Source organism: Schistocerca americana, chromosome 2 (assembly GCF_021461395.2).
Source record: "Schistocerca americana isolate TAMUIC-IGC-003095 chromosome 2, iqSchAmer2.1, whole genome shotgun sequence".
Lineage (NCBI taxonomy): Eukaryota > Metazoa > Arthropoda > Insecta > Orthoptera > Acrididae > Schistocerca > Schistocerca americana.
The window spans coordinates 743,542,255-743,564,606 of record NC_060120.1 but is presented as its reverse complement, the minus strand read 5'-3'; the positions used below and the strand labels follow the sequence as shown (position 1 = coordinate 743,564,606).

General features: G+C 42.3%; 1 protein-coding gene across 1 annotated transcript in view; it reads left to right on the top strand.

The window, feature by feature from the left end:
• The window catches only part of LOC124594397 (lactosylceramide 4-alpha-galactosyltransferase-like), a 390,788-nt gene that overhangs the window by 282,055 nt on the left and 86,381 nt on the right, over positions 1–22,352 (top strand). The window contains exon 2 of the mRNA XM_047132766.1: positions 2,010–2,220. Coding sequence (XP_046988722.1) covers positions 2,010–2,220 — 211 coding nt within the window. The remainder of the gene's footprint in view (positions 1–2,009; positions 2,221–22,352) is intronic.

Below are 22,352 nucleotides of genomic sequence, written 5' to 3'. Positions count from 1 at the left end.
CATAATCACTGATTCCTGAATCATCTCTGTCTTCCTGTCCTATCCCTTTCCTCTCAACTACTGCCTCACAAACCTGCTTATCTTCAGTAGACATGTTTGGTTTATTTTTAATGCACAGGCAAGTAATACAAAATAACCTCTAGTAACCCAAAACACTCCTAATTACCATGAAACTAATCAAACAGTACCTGCAGTATTTTCAGTTAATCCCAAAATGATACAATACGTATGAATACCGAACATAACAACTCTCAAAACCTAACAACTTCAAATAGTAATTTTCACATACACAGTTTATGTAAAATGTTCTAAATAAGATAAATCACACCACTCATACAATGTATAAATGTAAAATCCCCAAAAACAATGAGCATATCTGTATAATTACCATTTAGACAACGCAGTATGCATAAATAAGTATGCTATATTTCAGAGTATGTTTCGCAAACTTTTCGGAAACTATTGTAATTGGGCACTTTTTCCTAATGTGCAATTCAGTTTACAATTGTTTATTTACCGCGAAGACTGTACACTGCAATTTAATGCTATGCTAACCAGGCCACTTCACTCACCAACTGACGTTACCACGAGTCACGATGTTTTGACGTTTGAAGTGGGCGTGGCGCTGTACTGCTGCCCGAGCCGCGTGAAGTCGCGCTGAAGATCTGTGGCGAGTCGTCGTAGTTCTCCGTCGGCCGCTCCGTGGCGCTGCAGGCGGGAGTACTTTGTAGTTCGGCTGCTAGATGCCGGGACGGTGCTCGGTGTCTCGAAGTCGCGCTGCTCGCTGTGGCGGGACGCCGTATTTCTCAGCCCGCCGCTCTGTGGCGCTGCAGGCGGGCGTAGTTTGTAGTTCGGCCGCTAGATGCCGGGTCGGCGCTCGGTGTAGTGCGTCTGCGCTTGACCTACTCCTTGCACAGGTAGTTGGGATGACGTGTGAAATCACCTCTCAGATCAAAGCTCTTTGTCGCAACTGCTACACGGGTCTGCGTGACGTCACTCAACAATTGCGTCGTCACATGAATTGTCGTCCGCATAACAGTTTATGGGTCCTCTTGAAGCTGTCCGATTTTCACTATTCAAAAAGCAATTTCAGTCAAAATATTACCACTAAACACTTCTTTAAGGCTTTCATGACGAATTCTTAGTTCGTTTTGCTATAGTACTGTTCACACGTGTCTTCCTTTAGTGTTCACTTTTCACAGTTTTTCGTGCGGATTTACGCGTTTGCACATTATAACACAGTTTATTGACACTATTATTCTTATCTAATATGGCGAGAAAAAACAGTTTATTCACAATCGTAAGATGCTATTACTTCGTATTGTTCAAAAATGCACTGTTTCTTGTCGCGATTTGAAAGTTTATGCTCTGTCTCGATCCGACATTGAAAAATATTTTCTTGCGTTAAGCAAGGTAAAATTACCTATTGTTCATTACGATTCGTCCGAAAATTGCACTTGTCCTTTCACGGTAAGCCAAGGGTGTAACAAGTCCGATTTACCTATCCCGCTCGATCGGGATCTGATAGCAGCCCAAATAAATATTAATTAATGTGACCGTGTACCTAATGGGGCTGGCAATCGGATTTGACTGCTACGTAGTTGTTACATTCTATTTTGTCCTTCTCAAATGCTGTAATAATGAAATGTCGCGGTAGACGCGAAACCAAAATATCGGCACAGAAATATCACTGATCACTCTCGTAATTAACTTCTTCACTTTCCCCGTATTATTCTAACACAAAGGGGTTAAACCGCGGCGATGGCCACTCCCTTTGTCGGTAAAGCCTTGCATTACAGCAACAGGCCTCCACACGGCTCGGCCCGCAACCTGGGAACTGACTCAACTTTACACTCGCTCTCGCAACAGGACACTATCGATTGTTTGCCCTATCGACCTGTGCCGAGTGCAAACTTATAGTAAGGGCCTACGGACCCCTTACAAGTGGTAGTGTGGTAAGTGTACGGTAGCGAGTTCTGCAGCGGCATGCGGCTGTCTGTGTGTTGCAGGTCGCTGGAGGGGATGAGCAACTTCGCGGGCGCGGAGTCTGCGACGGACGTGGCGGCGGGGGTGCTCAACTTCTCGCCGGACGGCCGGGGCCACGCGCTCGCCGCCGCCTGCCTGGCCGACCTCAGCCAGCACTTCCGCGGCGACCAGTGGGGCCACAACGGGCCCGGCGTCATCACCAGGGTGCTGAAGCGCGCCTGCAGCGCCAAGCAGGCAAGTGTGTGCCCGCCGGGGGTCTCAACTGTTGGCACCACTGTTGCTGTCATGTATCACATTCATCATCGTTGTTACTATGGTCTTTACGATCACACTCATTACGATTTTCGCATAATTCTATTTGCAGTTCCGTAGCTGATGCAACTTTTTTGCAAACACAAGTTCCACAACTACGCTTCGTGCAATAGTTAATTGAAATAAGACGAGTACAACGAGCAGATTTGCTTCGCATACATAGGTCATGAAAAGGCTTTCAATAGACTGACTCCGCTTTAGCCGAGCGGTTCTAGGCGCTTCACTCCGGAATCACGGAGCTGCTACGGTCGCAGGTTCGAATCCTGCCTCGGGCATGGATGTGCGTGGTGTCCTTAGGTTAGTTAGGTTTAAGTAGTTCTAAGTTTTACGGGACTGATGACCTCAGATGTTAAGTCCCACAGTGCTTAGAGCCATTTGAATAGATTGACTAGAAGCCAGCTTAGAAACATCACTGACAAACGAAAGAATCCGACACATCTATTGCAAGTAATAAAAAATCCGTATCAGCTCCGAAAAATTATTATAAGTACAAGGAAAGGGAAGTCAGACTCAATAAACATTGACAAAGGAGTGCGAGAAAGGTGTAGCCTCCCGCCTACAACACTGATGGAAAGAAAAGTCGCAACATCAAAAAATAATTAATGAAGAATAATGACATTTCGGGAAGAGATTTGTCTAGGTAATATACGAAGATTGGAGCTTTAATAGTGGCAACTATTTATTTACACCTCGTATAAAACAAATACGTCTTAAGTTTTACTGACCTTCAAAGTAGTCACCAACATTGTGTTTAACTCGTTGCCAGCGATGTGGAAGTCCTAGGATACTCTTAGCAGTGCCAGTTGTGTTGACAGTTCGAACGGCGCAGTCTATTGCCCGATGAATTTGTAGCAGCTCTGAAGCGAATGCCGTGAAGTGTTTCTTTCAGTTTAGAAATCGAATTGAACTCACGAGGGCTTAAATCAGGGGAGTGCAGTAGGTATAGCATTTAGTAAAATGGTTCAAATGGCTCTGAGCACTATGGGACTTAACTGCTGAGGTCATCAGTCCCCTAGAACTTAGAACTACTTAAACCTATCTAACCTAAGGACATTACACACATCCATGCCCGAGGCAGGATTCGAACCTGCGATCGTAGCGGTCGCGCGGTTCCAGACTGTGGCGCCTAGAACCAGCATTTAGTAGCCCCATCAGTCAAACAAATCAGTAACAGCTTGCACTGTACGTGCTTGAGCATTGTCCCACAAAATGATGGTTAGGTCCTGCAGACAGTGTCATCAATCCTGTCTCTAAGCTAGTCGTAGGTTGTGTTCCAAAAATGAACAGCATAGAGACACAAAGGATGACACTTTCTGCAGGACCTGACCGTCATTTTGCAGGACAATGGTCAAGCACGTACAGTGCAAGCTGTTACTGGTTTGTTTGACTGATGGGGCTACTAAGTGCTATACTTACTGCATTCCCCTGATTTAAGCCCCCGTGAGTTAAATTCGATTTCTAAACTGAAGGAAACACTTCACTGCTTTCGCTTCAGAATTGCTACAAGTTCGTCAGGCAATAAACCGCGCCGCTCGAACTGTCAACACAACTGGCACTGCTAAGAGTATCCTAGGACTTCAACATCGCTGGCAACGGGTTACACACAATACTAATGACTACTTTGAAGGTCAGTAAAACTTTGAAACACATATTTATTTTGTACGAGCTGTAAATAAATAGTTGCCACTATTAAAGTTCCAACCCTCGTATTTAAGTGATTAACATTGCAAAATGAGTTGTTAATGTAAGCGTGGGATAAGCCATTGCAAATATGAAACGCTATTACGTTAATAAACGGTGTAACAGCTTGAATGTTGAATGCAAGCATGCAAACTTGTATGGATTGTGTTCTACAGGTGCCGGATGCCAGTTTGCGGCACAGAGTTCGATGCCTGTCGCACTTGGTCGCTCAATTCAGGGACGGTTAATACTTATTGTGGCTGACGCTGGGGTTGTCGTTCGATGATGTCCCATATGTGCTCGATTGGAGACATATCTGGTGGTAGAGCAGGCCAAGGCAACATGTCGACACACTGTAGTGTATGTTGGTTTACAACTGCAGTATGTGGGCGAGCGTTATCCTGTTGGGGAACACCCCTGGAATGATATCTCTGAATGGCAGCACAGTAGTTCGAATACAAATACATACACATACATACAAATTTCCAGTCAGGGTGTGTAGAATAATCACGAAAGTGCTCCTGCCTTCATACGAGATCACACCCCTGACCATAACTAGCTGTAGGTCCAGTGTGCCTTGCACGGACACAGTTTCGCTGTAGCCTCGCAACTGGCTTCCTCCTGACCAACACACGGCCATCACTGGCACCAAGGCATAACCAGCTTTCAACAGAAAACACGAGATACCTCCACATTTTCCGCCAATGAGCTATCGCTTAACACCACTGAAGCTGCAAATGGTTTGGCATCAGTGGAATGCAAGTTACAGGGCTCCTGGCTCGAGGCTGTCCTTGAAGTAACCGATTTGTAACAGTTCGTTGTGTCACTGTGGTGCCAACTGCTGCTCAAATTGCTGCTGCAGATGCACTACGATGCGCCAGAGCCATACGCCGAACACGATGGTCTTCCATCTCGTTAGTGCCTCGTGGCGGTCCGGAGCGGGGCCTTATTGCGACCATACATTCTCGTGCCCACCGCTGCCAGCAATCACGTACAGTGGCTACATTCCTGTCCAGTCTTTCTGCGGTAGCGCAGAATGAACATCCAGCTTCTCGTTCAAACTCAGTGAGGTGTTGGTAATGGCGTCTTTGTCGCCTTAAAGCCATTCTTGACTAACATGAACTCACCATGTCAATCTCAAAGGTAACTAACGCCCTCCACCGTTACAGTGTGTGTTTAAAGCAAACCTGATCTGCATCCTCATATTGGCGCTATTGCCGCGACTGTTATGCGACTGGCGCGGAATTTGAATAGACCATTTTCAGATGTAGAAATACGATAGCCGACTTTTGTTTATATTGTATAACTACTTTTTGTTGTTGCGATTTTTATCCCGTCAGTGTATAATTAATGTATCATAAAGGAGAAAGTTGTACGATGGAGACGAGAAGTTAAACAACGTTTGAAATTAATACCAGGAGACACACAGGTCTGCTCCTTGACGGTGTCCAAATAAACTCCGAGACTGGCTATTACAAGAAAAACGTTTCTCTAAAAGTAATATTTTAACATCTAATCCAAATTTCAGATTTTGGAAGTCTTTGCTGAACATCGTTCTATGGCGAAACCTTATATCGAAGTAAAACATGGACGATAAGCAATGTAGACATGAACAGAATAAAACTTTTTGAAATCTGCCCAGCTGAAAAATTGTGAAGATTACGAAGATTAGGTGGGTAGAGAGAATAGCTAATAAAGAGGTATTACCTCTAATAGGGGAGAAAGGAGTGTTATTACGCGACTCGATCTGAATGAGGCATCGTTTGACAGAACACATGAAACGTCAAACGATACTGAATTTGGAAATGAAAGAAAGTGTCGGAGAACAAATTGTAGAGGGAGAGAAAAGTTAGACTACACGACGTAGGATCAAATGGGTGTAGGTTGCAATAGCTATAGAGAGGCGGGAGGCCAACGCAGGATAGACCATTTTGTGGACTGAAGATCAAAACAACAACAACAACTAAACGTCTGTAACAAGGAGAAAAAACCCTACAGCATCAACTTAACAAATTACTGGCAAAAATGTGAATGAGAGAGCTTCGTTGAAATGTTTAGGGGTAATATAAAATGGAACCAACACGTTAACTCAGTATTATTATTTATTTTACTGGTGCGATTAAAGTGACAACACACTTCTTTCAACGCTTTGAAGCATTTAGGTAACTTTGCAGTTACAGCAGAAAAATACTTTCAAGGGTATGTAAAGGTCGGTCGTTATGTCTGTAATGGGAACTTACGGCCTCTTATATGGCCACAACACTTTACAAGAAGAGCTGGGCCTGAGGGATTTCTAATGCTTCATTCATTGGTTTAATACATACACAATATGAATCAGTGTTCGTTAAACATTACATAAACATTGTCATAAAATTTAATATAACGTAAGAAATACACTGTAACAAACGGAGCACTTACTCCAATAACAAGTCACTTATAAAAGCTTATAAGTTTTTATAATACAAATGATTAACAATTTTAACAGGAGCAATAACTTAGAACTGATGGATTACCAATATGCAAATGCCCCAGAGTAACATAAAAACACAGTATTAAATAAGGCACTGTACAAATTTCAAAACTTACTTTCAGATGACAAAGGACATGAGCCTTCCTTTAACAAAGCCCTTAAAATAGAAACTTTCGGTTTGATTTCAATAAATAATAATTCCTTGTTGATTTAAAACTGCGATGTAAGTTAAATTAAATTGCGCTACCTTAGAGAAAATACCCAGATATACATCTAAAGAAAAATTAATTTATTAGAACTGAACTTAGCCCTGGTAGAACGGCAATAAGAATGGCTGAGGTCCTACTTAATCAGGTTAATCGTCAAGAGACCTCTGGAAGCCCTAAAAGCTGACACTCAAGGAGTGCCTAAACAACCGTTACGTCCAAATCACTATAAACTGTCTTCAGTACAGGTGAGTGGAACTGTGGCTGGCGCCCCACCTCGGCCAAGGACGAATGTCGCGGATGTGTGGCGGCCCTGCTTAAGCAGCAGGAGTGAGTGGAGTGCTGTAGCCTGTTGTGAGGGAGGTTGTGTACCACTAAGGCTACGGCGGGGACGAAGCCTCTCCGTCGTTTCTTGGTCCCCAGTTCAATACAATACAATACAGTACAACCACCTCCCAAATATATATTCTAATGCCACGCTCCCCAAGAGATCAGGAATGGTCTTCTTTAAATAGAAAATAACAATCTAAAGGCGTCAGCAGGGTTCTCAACACCAAGGAATCTTTTAAAAAAAATTTTGTTAAAACTTGAGGTCGTAAAACAAAATTACAACTAAAATAGTGAATTTTTATCTCCTAGTGCATTTGGTAGAGTAGTCGAAAGACTTCTTCAATCGGCTCAGCACCTCATAGTCAAGTCAACTCTGTGGAGAAACCTTGAGACACTGGTATACAGTACATGCTGAAACAGGCTGCGTGAGCAGCTGGATTACAATAAATACATATTCAGTCACTGCAGCAAAAACACAATCTAGAATAATTTCAATTTAAGGCTGATATTTAAGAGAATAGTATACCGTGATTAAACATCCATTAAACACTCGTTAACGAAGAAGGCCACATTAATTGCGTTACATAATTTAGTGCCGACATGGCAAATCAAAGCCAACGCAAATATGAAAATTCATCCCACTAAAGTAATTGGGCACTGGCTACAATTTACGATATTAATTCGTGACTCGTGCCTCAGACATGGACGAGAAGTACAACTGTAAGTTCCTTTAAACACCAAGCTGAGTCATCAGAATGCCATGAGGGAAAAAGACTGCACGTTTAAGAACACAATAACAGTCAGGACTGCTTTGCAGTGACCTCCTTTCAAGAACACTTGACGTCAATTACAGGTCAATAAAATAATCTAGTAAGACGACAAATATTCATACACATCGCATATCAAAGCAAAAGTTCCGGTACGGAACTTGAAAGTCTCACAGAAACTAAACTTAACAGTCCTTACTGTCAACTCCCTTTCTTAACCACAGGAATGCCAGAGCTGTTTACCACCATGGAGACGAGAACAGCCACGAATCGAACACGGTAGAAAAACGCCCGTCTGTCATGGCGAGCACGCCTCTGACAGCTCGGTAAGCAACTCCATGCACCCCGAAGATGCCATACGATGAATACGAGATTCCTTCAGCCCGCGATGATGAGAGCCTTTCTCTCCTACTGCGCCGACAGAAAACTTGTTTTTGATTCCGCTCCACAGCCCATACTGTCACGACCAAGGCAACCAAACCCCCGATAAGCCACAGCTCCGCCGCCCCCCTCCCCTCACCCCTCTAGAGGGAGTCACATCAGTATCAAAGCCCTGGAGTCAATGATGAGAGGCGACAACCAAAATCGACATCGCCAGATAAGCTGCCACAGCTCAGTAACTTCTTTGGAAGAGATTCGAGTCGACCTTTCCACCGATTTACACCTTAAATTTGAAATCAGTGGACCGTCTGTGCTAAACAAGAGACGCTTCGTTTTATTTTAAACACTCCCATAGGAAGGCGCAACTTCTCTGTTGAGCATGATACGGAAAAATGGAGACGTACTCAGACACAGTTTACCTGATCGTAACGCATACTTACAACAGAACATCAAACGCTATAATAAATCCAAAATCAAATTCGAAATTCGATTGGTTTCGCGAATGACTCCTTTGAGACCAACAACTCTCCCGTGAGTTCTACTTGCAAGGGTTATAAATATATTTTGCGCATACAGATGGAGACTACATCAGAATAATTCATGACTTACACTACGTGATCGAAAGTATCCGAATACCTCTATACAGTGCGTAATTGACCAATAGATGTCAACAGAACCGGACCTGCCAGTAGAAAAGGAGGCAGAGAGTATTGCGTTGTCGGTAGAATAGGGCGTCCACCCCGATAGCTGAGTGGTCAGCGTGACGGATTACCGTCCTACGGGCCCGGGTTCGATTCCCGGCTGGGTCGGGGATTCTCTCCGCTCAGGCTCTGAGCACTATGGGACTTAACATCTCAGGTCATCAGTCCCCTAGACTTAGAACTACTTAAACCTAACTAAACTAAGGACAGCACACACATCCATGCCCGAGGCAGGATTCGAACCTGCAACCGTAGCAGCAGCGCGGTTCCGGACTGAAGCGCCTAGAACCGCTCGGCCACAACTGCCGGCTCTCCGCTCAGGGACTGGGTGTTGAGTTTTCTTCATCATCATTTCATCCCCATCCGGCGCGCAGGTGGCCCAATGTGACGTCGAATGTAATAATACCTGATCCAAGGCGGCCGGACCTGCCCCGCAAGGGGCCTCCCGGCCAATGACGCCAAACGCTCATTTCCATTTCCAGTAGAATAGGGCAACTCAGTAACAAATTCATTAGGTCTAATTCAATCATTCTAAAGCTGCATGAGTTGTCTATTCGTGATTTGATTGTGAACCGGACATGCGAAGAAACAACACATCTAAACTAACACCTGGCAGACCTCATATACTGATAGACATGTCCTTGTTGTTGCGGTCTTCAGTCCAGAGACTGGTTTGGTGCAGCTCTCCATGCTACTCTATCCTGTACAAGCCTCTTAATCTCACAGTACCTACTGCAACCTACATCCTTCTGAACCTCTTTAGCGTATTCATCTCTTGGTCTCCCTCTACGATTTTTACCCTCCACGCTGCCCTCCAATACTAAATTGGTGATCCCTTGATACCTCAGAACATGTCCTAGCAACCGATCCCTTCTTCTAGTCAAGTTGTGCCACAAATTTCTCTTCTCCCCAATTCTATTCAATGCCTCCTCATTAGTTATGTGATCTTCCCATCTAATCTTCAGCATTCTGTAGCGCCACATTTCAAAAGCTTCTATTCTCTTCTTGTCGAAACTATTTATCGTTCACGTTTCGCTGCCATACATGAGTACACTCAATACAAATACTTTCAGAAACGACTTCCTGACGCTTAAATCTATACTCGATGTTAACAAATTTCTCTTCTTCAGAAACGCTTTCCTTGCCATTGCTAGTCTACATTTTATACCCTCTCTACCTGGGCCATCGTCAGTTATTTTGCACCCCAAATAGTAAAACTCATTTACTACCTTAAGCGTCTCATTTCCTAATCTAATTCCCTCAGCATCACCCGATTTAATTCGACTACAGTCCATTATCCTCTATTTTGCTTCTGTTGATGTTCATCTTATATCCTCCTTTCAAGAGACTTTCCATTCCGTTCTGGACGGTCGAATATTGCGAAGGGTGACGGAAAAATCACATGAAATCAGCAGAACGAGTCACTCGTGATTTCCAAAGTGCTGTCAGCAGTCCAGCTACCACAATGACTGTGCGTAAGAAGTTGAAACGAATGTGGTACAGGCGTCGAGCAGCTCCTCATAAAATGCTCATTTCTGAAATCAGTGCTAAGTGACGCTCGAAGTGGTGTAAAAAGCGACTACACAAGACAGCATATGGCTGGACACGAATGAGGCGGAGTTATGAAACTTGCTTTACCTTGTGGCAATCTGATGGAAGGGTTTGGGTTTGGCAACTACCTGCAGACTGTTGCCTGTCGTCACCTTTAGTGCAAACAGTGACGCATGGTAGTGGTAGTGTAACAGTATGGGGGAGTTTCTCGTGGTTAGGGTATGCTACCCCTATTACCCTTATTTGATGCGTACAGTAGAGGAGCAGTTGTTTGTATCAGCATGACAATAAACTCTTGTCATCAAGCAGCATGTGAGAGGCAGTACTTTGTGGACAGTAACATTTCTGAAACGGCCTGTCCATTGTCTTGACACGAAACCAAACAAACACGTTTGGGATGAGTTAGAACGTCGACTTCGCCCCACACCCTAGCGGTCAATATCACTGCCTTCTCCGGTTTCAGCTCATGAGACATTCCACAGACATTCACACATCTCACTGACAGTATCGCCAACTGAATTCAAGGCATCGTATAGGCGATGAGTGGACACAGTCTATTGGGTGGTTCATAGATCGTGACCGTGCCAAATATCTCACGAAATAAGCATCAAACGAAAAAACTACAAAGGACGAAACTTGTCTAGCTTGAAGGGGAAACCAGATGGCGCTATTGTTGGCCCGCTAGATGGCGCTGCCATAGGTCAAACGGATATCAACTGCGTTTTTTTTTTAGTAGCAGCTCCCATTTTTTAACATATTCGTGTAGTACCTAAAGAAATATGAATATTTTAGTTGAACCACTTTTTTCGCTTTGTGATAGATGGAGCTAGTCACAAACGTATAAGTACTGATACATTACCCGTGTTAAAATGGACCGTTTACCAATTGCGGAAAAGGTCGATATCGTGTTGATGTATGGCTTGTGATCAAAATGCCCAACGGGCGTGTGCTGCGTATGCTGCTCGGCATTCTGGACGACATCATCCAAGTGTCCGGACCGTTCGCCGGATAGTTACGTGAAACGTCAACCACGACCTGCAACAAATGATGATGCCCAAGTAGGTGTTTTAGCTGCTGTCGCGGCTAATCCGCACATCAGTAGCAGACAAATTGCGCGAGAATCGGGTATCTCAAAAACGTCGGTCTTGAGAATGCTACGTCAACATCGATTGCACCCGTACCATATTTCTATGCACCGCCGGCCGGAGTGACCGTGCGGTTCTAGGCGCTACAGTCTGGAACCGCGAGACCATTACGGTCGCAGGTTCGAATCCTGCCTCGGGCACGGATGTGTGTGATGTCCTTAAGTTAGTTAGGTTTAAGTAGTTCTAAGTTCTAGGGGACTGACGACCTCAGAAGTTAAGTCCCATAGTGCTCAGAGCCATTTGAACCATTTCTATGCACCAGGAATTGAATGACGACGACTTTGAACGTCGTGTACAGTTCTGCCACTGGACACAAGAGAAATTACGGGACGATGACAGATTTTTTGCACGTGTTCTATTTAGCGACGAAGGGTCATTCACCAACAACGGTAACGTAAACCGCCATAATATGCACTATTGGGCAACGGAAAATCCACGATGGCTCCGACAAGTGGAACATCAGCGACCTTAGCGGGCTAACGTATGGTGCTGCATTATGGGAGGAAGGATAATTGGCCCCCATTTTATCGATGGCAATCTAAATGGTGCAATGTATGCTGATTTCCTACGTAATACCGATGTTACTACAAGATGTTTCACTGCATGACAGAATGGTGATGTACTTCCAACATGATGGATGTCCGGCACATAGCTCGCGCGTGGTTGAAGCGGTGTTGAATAGCATATTTCATGACGGGTGGATTGGTCGTCGAAGCACCATACCATGGCCCGCACGTTCACCGGATATGACGTCCCCGGATTTCTGTCTGTGGGGAAAGTTGAAGGATATTTGCAGTCGTGATCCACCGACAACGCCTGACAACATGCGTCAGCGCATTGTCAATGCATGTGCGAACATTACGGAAGGCGAACTACTCGCTGTTGAGAGGAATGTCGTTACACCTATTGTGAAATGCACTGAGGTTGACGGACATCATTTTGAGCATTTATTGCATTAATGTGATATTTACAGGTAACACGCTGTAACAGCATGCGTTCTCAGAAATGATAAGTTCACAAAGGTACATGTATCACATTGGAACAACCGAAATAAAATGTTCAAACATACCTACTTTCTGTATTTTAATTTAAAAATCCTACCTGTTACCAACTGTTCGTCTAAAATTGTGAGCCATATGTTTGTGACTATTACAGCGCTATCTGTCACAAAGCGAAAAATGTGGTCAAACTAAAAGATTCGTATTTCTTTACGTACTACACGAATACGTAATAAAAAAATGTGGGTTCCTGTTTAAAAAACGCGCGTTGATATCTGTTTGACCTATGGCAGCGCCATCTAGCGGGTCAACCATAGCGCCATTTGGTTTCCCCCTTCAAGCTAGACAAGTTTCGTTCTTTGTAGTATTTTCGTTTGACGCTTATTTCGTGAGATATTTGGCCCGGTCACGATCAATGGACCACCCTGTATATTAATGTCCACTAAGAGCTGTCCGGATACTTTTGATTAGATAGCGTATGTGGATCAGCGGGTTATGAGCAGAGCCACGAATGGATCTCCAGCCGCTGATGGGAGAAGTAAGTTTCTGTGTCCTACCTTAAGAAACCGAACACGCTTGCCTGTGTGGCGTGTTAGCACCCATGATTCAGCATTCCCACAGCAAAAGCTCTGCGTCACCAGCCCGCTAAGCGTCGTGAAAGGCAAAGACCTCGCTTCTTGTGTTCACATGACTGCTGGCGTCACCCCGACCACACGGAGAGAGTGGCAAGGAGACTATTTTTAGGTTGGGTTTAACTACGGCTGTTGTCAATACCACTTGATTACACTAAGAAGTACTTCAAAACAGCATTTCTTTTTTTTCTTAAATCCGGAATTTGAGTTATTATTAGTACGTCAGAACTATTGGTTTTTATTTACGATTTCGTCTGTAGCATATGGCACTAATTGTGAGGGTAAAGGACATTTTCTCACACATTTTAGTGTGATAAGTTAAAAAAATGCGTTAGTTTAACTACCTACACTAGGTTTCATAGATCGTGGAAGAAACAGTACACTTTTTAATTTACACGCTTATTCACTTTTTTCTTTACATACAACGATCTCGAGAACGAATCACTTTATATTATTTCCATTTATGACAAAAAAGCATGTTGTCACACTATTAAAATGATTTTTTACACATAGTTCAGTGTATTAAGCATCAATAAAACTGATTACTGGAATAGTTTTGGTTCATTTGTTGTTCTTTCCCTCCTATACGCAATTTGTTGTTAATGAGAAAGATGTATTACAGATTAACTTTGTGTTATCAGAATTGCAGTGTTTGCAAATACAATGTTCCTAGAAATTGGCATAGAAGTCAGAAACTCATTCCATACAGCAAAGACACTGAAATCACTTTGTTGGTGCCCTATATTTCGAATAGGGTTCAGGACACTCAGCGCAGAACCACCCTCCTTCTTTGTTAGAATCATCTCTTGTTGCACATTTTTATTATATTTCTCTACGTTTATCCTCAGTTTCTACCTTGCACATAGAAACCGGTGTCTTTTTCACAGTTGCGTCTATCTCTGTTTCGGCGTTAACAAGAACGGCCTTTACTGGCGCATCATTTGCTTCCATTTATTCATCACCTTACACTTGCCAGATTTGGGAACTAGCAAATATATTATGGTCTAACACGAATTTGTGGTTTGCACGTGGAAGGATCTGCTTCGGTAGAACGACTCCTGCACGTACATCTATCTTTAACAATGCTCTTCCAGCGAAGGATCTTCAGTCGTAACCGACAGCAAAATTTCTCCATGACCATCACTGATGGCCAGACGGGACTCACCATGTATGAGAATGAAGTACGCACTGCGGAAGAAATGTAATAAATGGTTGTAACTTTACGTGTCTACTCCGCAAACCACTATGGCGGAGGAATATTATCGCGTTTCTTCCTACTTCTAGTCGCTTATTGAGTGAAAGAATAATGACATTCTTTATGATACAGCGCGTGCCCTAATCTCTCTGGCATTATTCTCTCTGACATTATTCTCGAATACAGGTTCTCTAAATTTACTCGACAGGATTTTGCGAGAATTATATCGTCTTTGTTCCAAGATTGCCTACGCGCTCTATCTTCCAGAACTGACTAAGCGCTACGGCCTCCACAGTTGAATGGTCAGCACTGTTGAATGCCACGGGTGGGGCTCGGGTACGATTCCCGGCCGGATCGGATATTTTCTCCCCTTGGGTATTGGGTATCGTGTCGTCCTCGTCATCATTTCATCAGTATCAACACGCAGGCCGCCACAGTAGCATCAAATAAACAGACGCCTAATCGCGTTCCATGACGACTGCTGATACACTTTCAAATGGGCTATACCGACCTATTAAGATCCTAGCAACGCGTCTTTGTTTTCGTTCGATGTCTTGTAACGTATCAGTTCCTGGTCCCCACGTGCGCTGTTGCAGTCGCCCCAGCCAGTTTCCACTTCCGGGGAAGGGGTTCATGTTCGGCATGAAGGTGATGCGCTGGTGTTTCCCTTATTCTTCTAAATGGATGGCGATCACAATCTACTAGGATGAATTTAAGGTGGAGTAAACTTCCATTGATAGCTTATGTTTTGAGAGACCCATTACAGAGAAAGTTATCAGAGTCCTGATGGCAAATGAAAATGTCTGGAAGGCCTGGATGAGAAAACACAGGGTGTACCAGGAGGAATGGTCAATATTCAGGCATGTTACAAGAACGATCATTCGACGCAAAAACGTCTAGCGTACATGGGTTCTAAAATGTTTACCTTAAGAGCTATAAGCATTTCTTCATCTTCGCTACTGTGTATCATGTCTCTTCTACTGAACAAGTGACCATAGCTCTTGACCTATTCATCTTAAAGTCCATGTTTATTGGACATTTTTTTCTTCTTCTGGTCCGTACTACCTCGTCAAAATAGCGTAGGTGAACAGATGGTGATAGTTCTTGAGCTACGCATTTCAGAGCCCAAGTTTACTAGAGTTTTTTCTTCCGATGATCGATCGTTCTTGTCATGTCTTTGAATATTGAGCATTCCTCCTGGGACACCCTGTATAATTTCGTGGAGCGATTGGGAGCTCGCGAAATCGAAGAGTCGGCCGGCAGCTCTAAAATGGCTCTGAGCACTGCGGGACTTAACAGCGGAGGTCATCAGTCCCCTAGAACTTAGAACCACTTAAACTTAACTAACCTAAGGACATCACACACATGCATGCCCGAGGCAGGAGTCGAACCTGCGACCGTAGCAGTCCCGCGGTTCTGGACTGAAGCGCCTAGAACCGCTCGGCCATCGCGCCGGCACCTCTCTCACGGTGTACTGGTTTACGCTCTGGGGCAGAGGTGGAGTTTTTTAGAAATGCATCTCCGAAAACAGGAGTTTATGATCCTTCGTGATCAGCCAAGTTACTTAGTGCAGTACGGAAGACTGAGAAGAATCCGAAGTGCATTCCCGTGAAAGGGCGTGGAATTCTCGTTAGGCTCCTTCCTATTTTCCTGGACTACTGGTGCGGATTAGTGAGCATGGACGTGTTCGGCAAAGAGAGACCTCAGAGCAGGACGTGAAGGCATTAGTTAAGCGGAGGTCGCATTAGGTAAAAGTGAAGAACTTGGCTAGGATTAGTTCGAGCCGATAAATTTCGCATTCGGACATAATGCGGAGAATTAGTAGACAGTATGCTCCTTGATATTTTGTTTTTGTATATATGCTTCATTCAATATTAACTCCATCAGTATATCTCCAAACATCGCAAGGCTTTATATTTTACATAATATGCAATTTATAGTTTTTTTACGTTGAATGTTGTACTCACGTCGTGACGTTGTAAACTACTGCTCCTGCCCGTAGTTCTTCGATGTAATATTTTTTCATTAACGTTGTCGACACCTAGGTCTTGCATGCATATTGTAATACTTTTGTTTTATTTTGAAAATGGTCAATATTTAGGTTTGACAGGTAGTTGTATGCTCAAGAATATCTATGTCATTGCGAGTCACGTATCTATGGAACTTTTATTTGATGTCTATAAATTTTGTTCTTGGTTATTTGTAATCTCTGCTGTTTTTGCTGTGTGCTTGATATGGGTTTGTTCATTAGGTATATCTTTGATTAAACAGCTAGCTGTCAGTTTCTAAAACTGTCAGAAAACACGTGTTAGAATAGACGTGCAACATTAAATCATCGAACAACTTTAAAATGTTACTGAAAAAATATTACACCCAACAACTAAGGACAGCAGCAATAGTTTACTGAAAGTTGACATAGTTCGTTTACATTTATAAACTACATATTAAGTAAAATATAAATAAATGCGACTGTTTGCAAATGTACTGATGAAGGCAATAAATCGGAAATTAGCTGATCTATAAAAATAAAATATCAAGGCAAGCATACTGCCTAAAATGCTACAGGTCCCACATTAAAGGAAATAATGCAAGTACATTTAATTTGTTTCAGTGCAAATTTCAGAGTGACGTTTTTGTGTTACTCTCTCCCTAAAGACTTTCGAGTGTCTTCCTGTCATATCGTCGTGATTATCGGTGAAAATAGCTAGTGGTCAGTTGGAGGCGGTGTATGAAATATTGTAGAGTGCACTTACTGTAGTCCAGTCGTCGGATCTCGGAATATTTGTGAGAGTAGTTGGATTACTACAGTACTTTTGAATGAGGACTTTGGAATTGTGAGACATTTAACCCGCCCGGGTAGCAGAGCGTGTTTTAGCATAGCTTCCGGGACGGGGATTCCGGCGCAATAACGACGAGAGCCCGCGTGCCGGCCAGCCTGGATGTGGTTTTTAGACGGTTTCCCACATCTGACTAGGTGATTACCGAGCTGCTAAACAACTTTCGCCTCAGATACACAATTCGCTTTTTGAAAACTGTCGCACACAGCCACTTGGGGTACAGATATTCCGCCTCAGCGGCTAACTGCGTGGCGACGGGAACAGCATTCTGCAACCCCTTAAGGTAACATGCCAGTGAACGGTTGGAAAAACAGTAACAATTCTCATAAAGTTTATGAGGGTCTAACTACATAATGTGAACTATGAACGCAAAGAAATTTTAGGACAATGAAAGTGTTTTGAGCATGAAGATTTTGGTATAAGAACAATCAGATTAGCTTCGATATAAACTTTATTATATAAAAATTTATGTCGGACAGTAATTTAAAATTTTTTCTGCCAGTCTACGTTTGAAGTCTTATTAGCTACTTTTCCTAGATGCTAAAACTTTGTGCACACATTTATGACATTGTTATCTAAAGAGTAGACTACAATCAAATGATTTCAATTAATAGTTTTTATACTATAAAACACAAATTAGACAATCAGAATTAAGGTAATTTTTTATAATTAATAAGGGTATATTTTTCCTCCTGGTGATAGTAAGTCGGTGTCTGTAGTCTACTTTTCTCCAATAGGTAGCCTGAAATATCACAAAAAATTTCACACCTCTAGCTCAAATAGTTTTTGGCATAAGATAAAGATGGCAGAAAATTTGATTTTTGGGAAATTCAGTTTAGAGGCACATTTCAACTGCATTCTTGGTTGGTTGCCTCAAATACCCATTTTTCGAGCAGAAATTTCCGTTTCACGGCTTCTTTTCTTAGATGCTTAAAACTTTGTGCACACATTTATGACATTGTTATCTAAAGAGTAGACTACAATCAAATGGTTTCAATTAATAGTTTTTATACTATAAAACACAAATTAGACAATCAGAATTAAGGTAATTTTTTATAATTAATAAGGGTATATTTCTCCTCCTGGTGGTAGTAAGTCGGTGTCTGTAGTCTACTTTTCTCCAAATGGTAGCCTGAAATATCACAAAAAATCTCAGACCTCTAGCTCAAATAGTTTTTGGCATAAGATAAAGATGGCAGAAAATTTGATTTTTGGGAAATTCAGTTTAGAGGCACATTTCAACTGCATTCTTGGTTGGTTGCCTCAAATACCCATTTTTCGAGCAGAAATTTCCGTTTCACGGTTTCTTTTCCTAGATGCTTAAAACTTTGTGCACACATTTATGACATTGTTATCTAAAGAGTAGCCTACAATCAAATGATTTCAATTAATAGTTTTTATACTATAAACACAAATTAGACAATCAGAATTAAGGTAATTTTTTATAATTAATAAGGGTATATTTTTCCTCCTGGTGATAGTAAGTCGGTGTCTGTAGTCTACTTTTCTCCAATAGGTAGCCTGAAATATCACAAAAAATTTCACACCTCTAGCTCAAATAGTTTTTGGCATAAGATAAAGATGGCAGAAAATTTGATTTTTGGAAAATTCAGTTTAGAGGCACATTTCAACTGCATTCTTGGTTGATTGCCTCAAATACCCATTTTTCGAGCAGAAATTTCCGTTTCACGGCTTCTTTTCCTAGATGCTTAAAACTTTGTGCACACATTTATGACATTGTTATCTAAAGAGTAGACTACAATCAAATGGTTTCAATTAATAGTTTTTATACTATAAAACACAAATTAGACAATCAGAATTAAGGTAATTTTTTATAATTAATAAGGGTATATTTTTCCTCCTGTTGATAGTAAATCGGTGTCTGTAGTCTACTTTTCTCCAAATGGTAGCCTGAAATATCACAAAAAATTTCAGACCTCTAGCTCAAATAGTTTTTGGCATAAGATAAACATGGCAGAAAATTTGATTTTTGGGAAATTCAGTTTAGAGGCACATTTCAACTGCATTCTTGGTTGGTTGCCAAAATACCCATTTTTCGAACAGAAATTTCCGTTTCACGGCTTCCTTGCTTGCTCCCTATGGCTCCGCCGTGCTGGGGTTGCTAGCTGTCCCATTATAACGGGACAAGTCTAAACAAGTGACAGTGATGAAATCGCATAAATTAGACACATCGCGATCGCATAAATTACCCTAACTGCTAGCTGCCTTCACTTACAAGCTTCAAACTTTGACACCGCCAAGCGACAACCGACCTTAGTACGTGATATTAATTTCAACTCGATACACACTTTCTTTTCCAGGGAAAAACGCTCTCAGAGACGGAAATACAAACCGAAAAACGGATTAAAGGAACTCAGAGAAAAGCTGTTTATTCGTCCTATGTAAACACAAATTAAACACTTTCCGTTACTTTTCTTCAATTGTACTGTGAAACCTTGTTTCTTTCCGCGGCTCACGCTTCTAGGTCACCGCAAATAATAATGACGCCATTTGACATCCAACCGCAGCGGAAACACGCTCGTTGCCGCTTACCGACAGATATTTAAATTTGTTTTTAAAGATATTCCCGGTGTCCGAATCAATTCATTTAACTACTGTTTTGTTCACACAACTCTAATTATTGATTTAAGATGGAAAAAAATTCGAATTTTTGAAGCAGATTCGCTAGCAAGTGACCTTAAGCTAGCCGTGTAAACTCTGTGAAAAACTATCCCGACACTGCGCCGATGCGCGATAAACGCACAAGGAAACGCAAAAGAAGAAGATGAAAAGTTGTGGGAAGTTGGCCCTGTCTAGCTGATCAAAGCGAGGCTTGCGACCCCTGCTTAGAATTGTCAGTGGTGGAGCAGAGCAGAGAATTAATCTGGCTCCGCCAATAAACGCTTTTGATTACATCGGCGGAGTGGTACGCCTCGTGATTTGTCTCGCGAGCCGCTAATCGTTGAATAATGCGTCGATTCTGGCTGCATCCTCGAGTGCGGCTCCGTGTGACGCCAGGGAAACTCCGAAACAAGGACGACAAGAACTTTCTTTTTATTATTTTTTTTAAATTTCATTTTAGACAGAGCCTATTTCGCCAGATACAAATAAGTAATTATGTAAACATAGCCATTTATAGTGAAGCATCACTTGAAAATAGCATAATAGGGCGAATTCGCGATCGTTGTGAATAAATACATTTAACTGAATTTTCCGTCTTGTTTGGCAGACCATGATAACATTACTTAACAGAAAACACTTCCAAATGCTCAGCAAAATTACATTTATGTAGTCATAAACCGGCTTTCGGCTTCTTAGGCCATCGTCAGGTGACAACTGAGTATCGCAATCATAGATAAAATGACGCGCGATTTACACACGTATTATTTATATAGGGTATACAAATGGTATTGTATTACATTGTTTTTTTCTTGCCGCAAGGAAAGGCTTACATTAAAAAAGGAAAAAAAAGTTTTTATGAGGAGATAGCTACGTTTAACAGCTGTCGATAAATAAAGCTGAATTTACGATTTCAATCTAGTATTTGTAACTGTCTTAGTTTAGCAGAGGGGAAAAGGGGAGATTGAGGTTGAACATTTAATACTAACCTGGATTCGGTGTCATATGTGTGTTGATTTACAGCTGCGTCATCTTCCTCCTTTTCAGAACAGAATTATCGTGAGGTTTTCTGTTAAAAGGATGTGTGTGATGTCCTTTGGTTAGTTAGGTTTAAGTAGTTCTAAGTTCTACGGGACTGATGACCTCAGAAGTTAAGTCCCATTGTGCTCAGAGCCATTTTTTGCAATTTTGTCGCCCTAAGGAAAAATGGACCAGTTTTTATGGCTACTGACCAGTGTCTGTTACCCAGCGTATGGAAGTGGTGAAATTGAAAAAAAAAAAATTACCCTCCAGGCGTGCAGAGTTGTCCTTATGACATTGCCCGATCACGTTAATGTAACCACTGCCTATATTTGACATCAACGTGTGAAACGTCCCCTTTGAAATATTATACGAGACTGTGCTTAAACTGACACACAATATTTTTAGCGCAACGCAATCTGACTTTCAAAAGTCCCTACAAAAGAATGGTCCTGACTAACATTAACCTATACCTTTCACAAATCACTTACCTCGCCAAAAATCTTCGTTACTCGAACTACTGCAATACAGCAAGCGCCACTACTGCCAGCTAAACAAAAGATTCAAACTACTGAGGGCACTAACTACTAATAGGCATAGTTAGCAAATTAAAGATTTTAACAGAGAACAAACAATGTATTTACCTTAATAGTGTTGAAAAATCATAATATGCATAGCAGTTCGTGACATCCAGTCTTACAAATTTCTCTCCCCACATCCACCACTGCTGGCGGCTCACCTCCAACTGCGCAACGCTATGCGCTGTTCACATCCAGCTGCCCAACACTACAATGGCAGACAACAATGCAAACTAGCCACAGACTGCACACAGCACAGCCAGTGATTTTCATACAGAGCGCTACATAACGTTGCCAATAAGAAAAAATTTTACAAATTGTTTCGGGCAGTGGCCAATACAGATTTGAAAAAATTTTTCATAGTTACAATAACAAAGATATCAAATGCACACACTTATTGATACAATGTTGGTCATAAGCTAAAATTTTATCACAGTCCATAAAGACAGTCCTGATCATTCATCACAGTAAAATTGCAGTGTTTTTCTCAAAGTCTGAGTAGTAAAAGAAAGTGCACACGGAAGTAGTGGATTTCCATGCAGTCTTGAAGAAGTAGTGTTGTCCTTCCAACGGAAAGACAGTGCTGACTCTTGACATGCAGACAGGTAATGGGCCACAACAGAGCAAACCCACCGCAGAGTCGGTCGAAGTTTTGAAGAATATTGGTAGGTAGGTCATCACAGAGCAGACCCACTGTAGTCCTTGGTATTGGTGGGCCACCAGAGGTGCAGACCCATTGCAGTCCTTGTAGAAATAATGGTACTGGTGGGTCATCAAAGGTGCAGACCCACTGCAGTCCTTGTAGAAATAATGGTATTGGTGGGTCATCAAAGGTGCAGACCCACTGTAGTCCTTGTAGAGACGGCCAGCAGCCATCTGTTGTGACTGTGCAGGTGCACAATCACCATCGAAGAGTCTTGCGGAGAATATAGCAGGTCCACAAA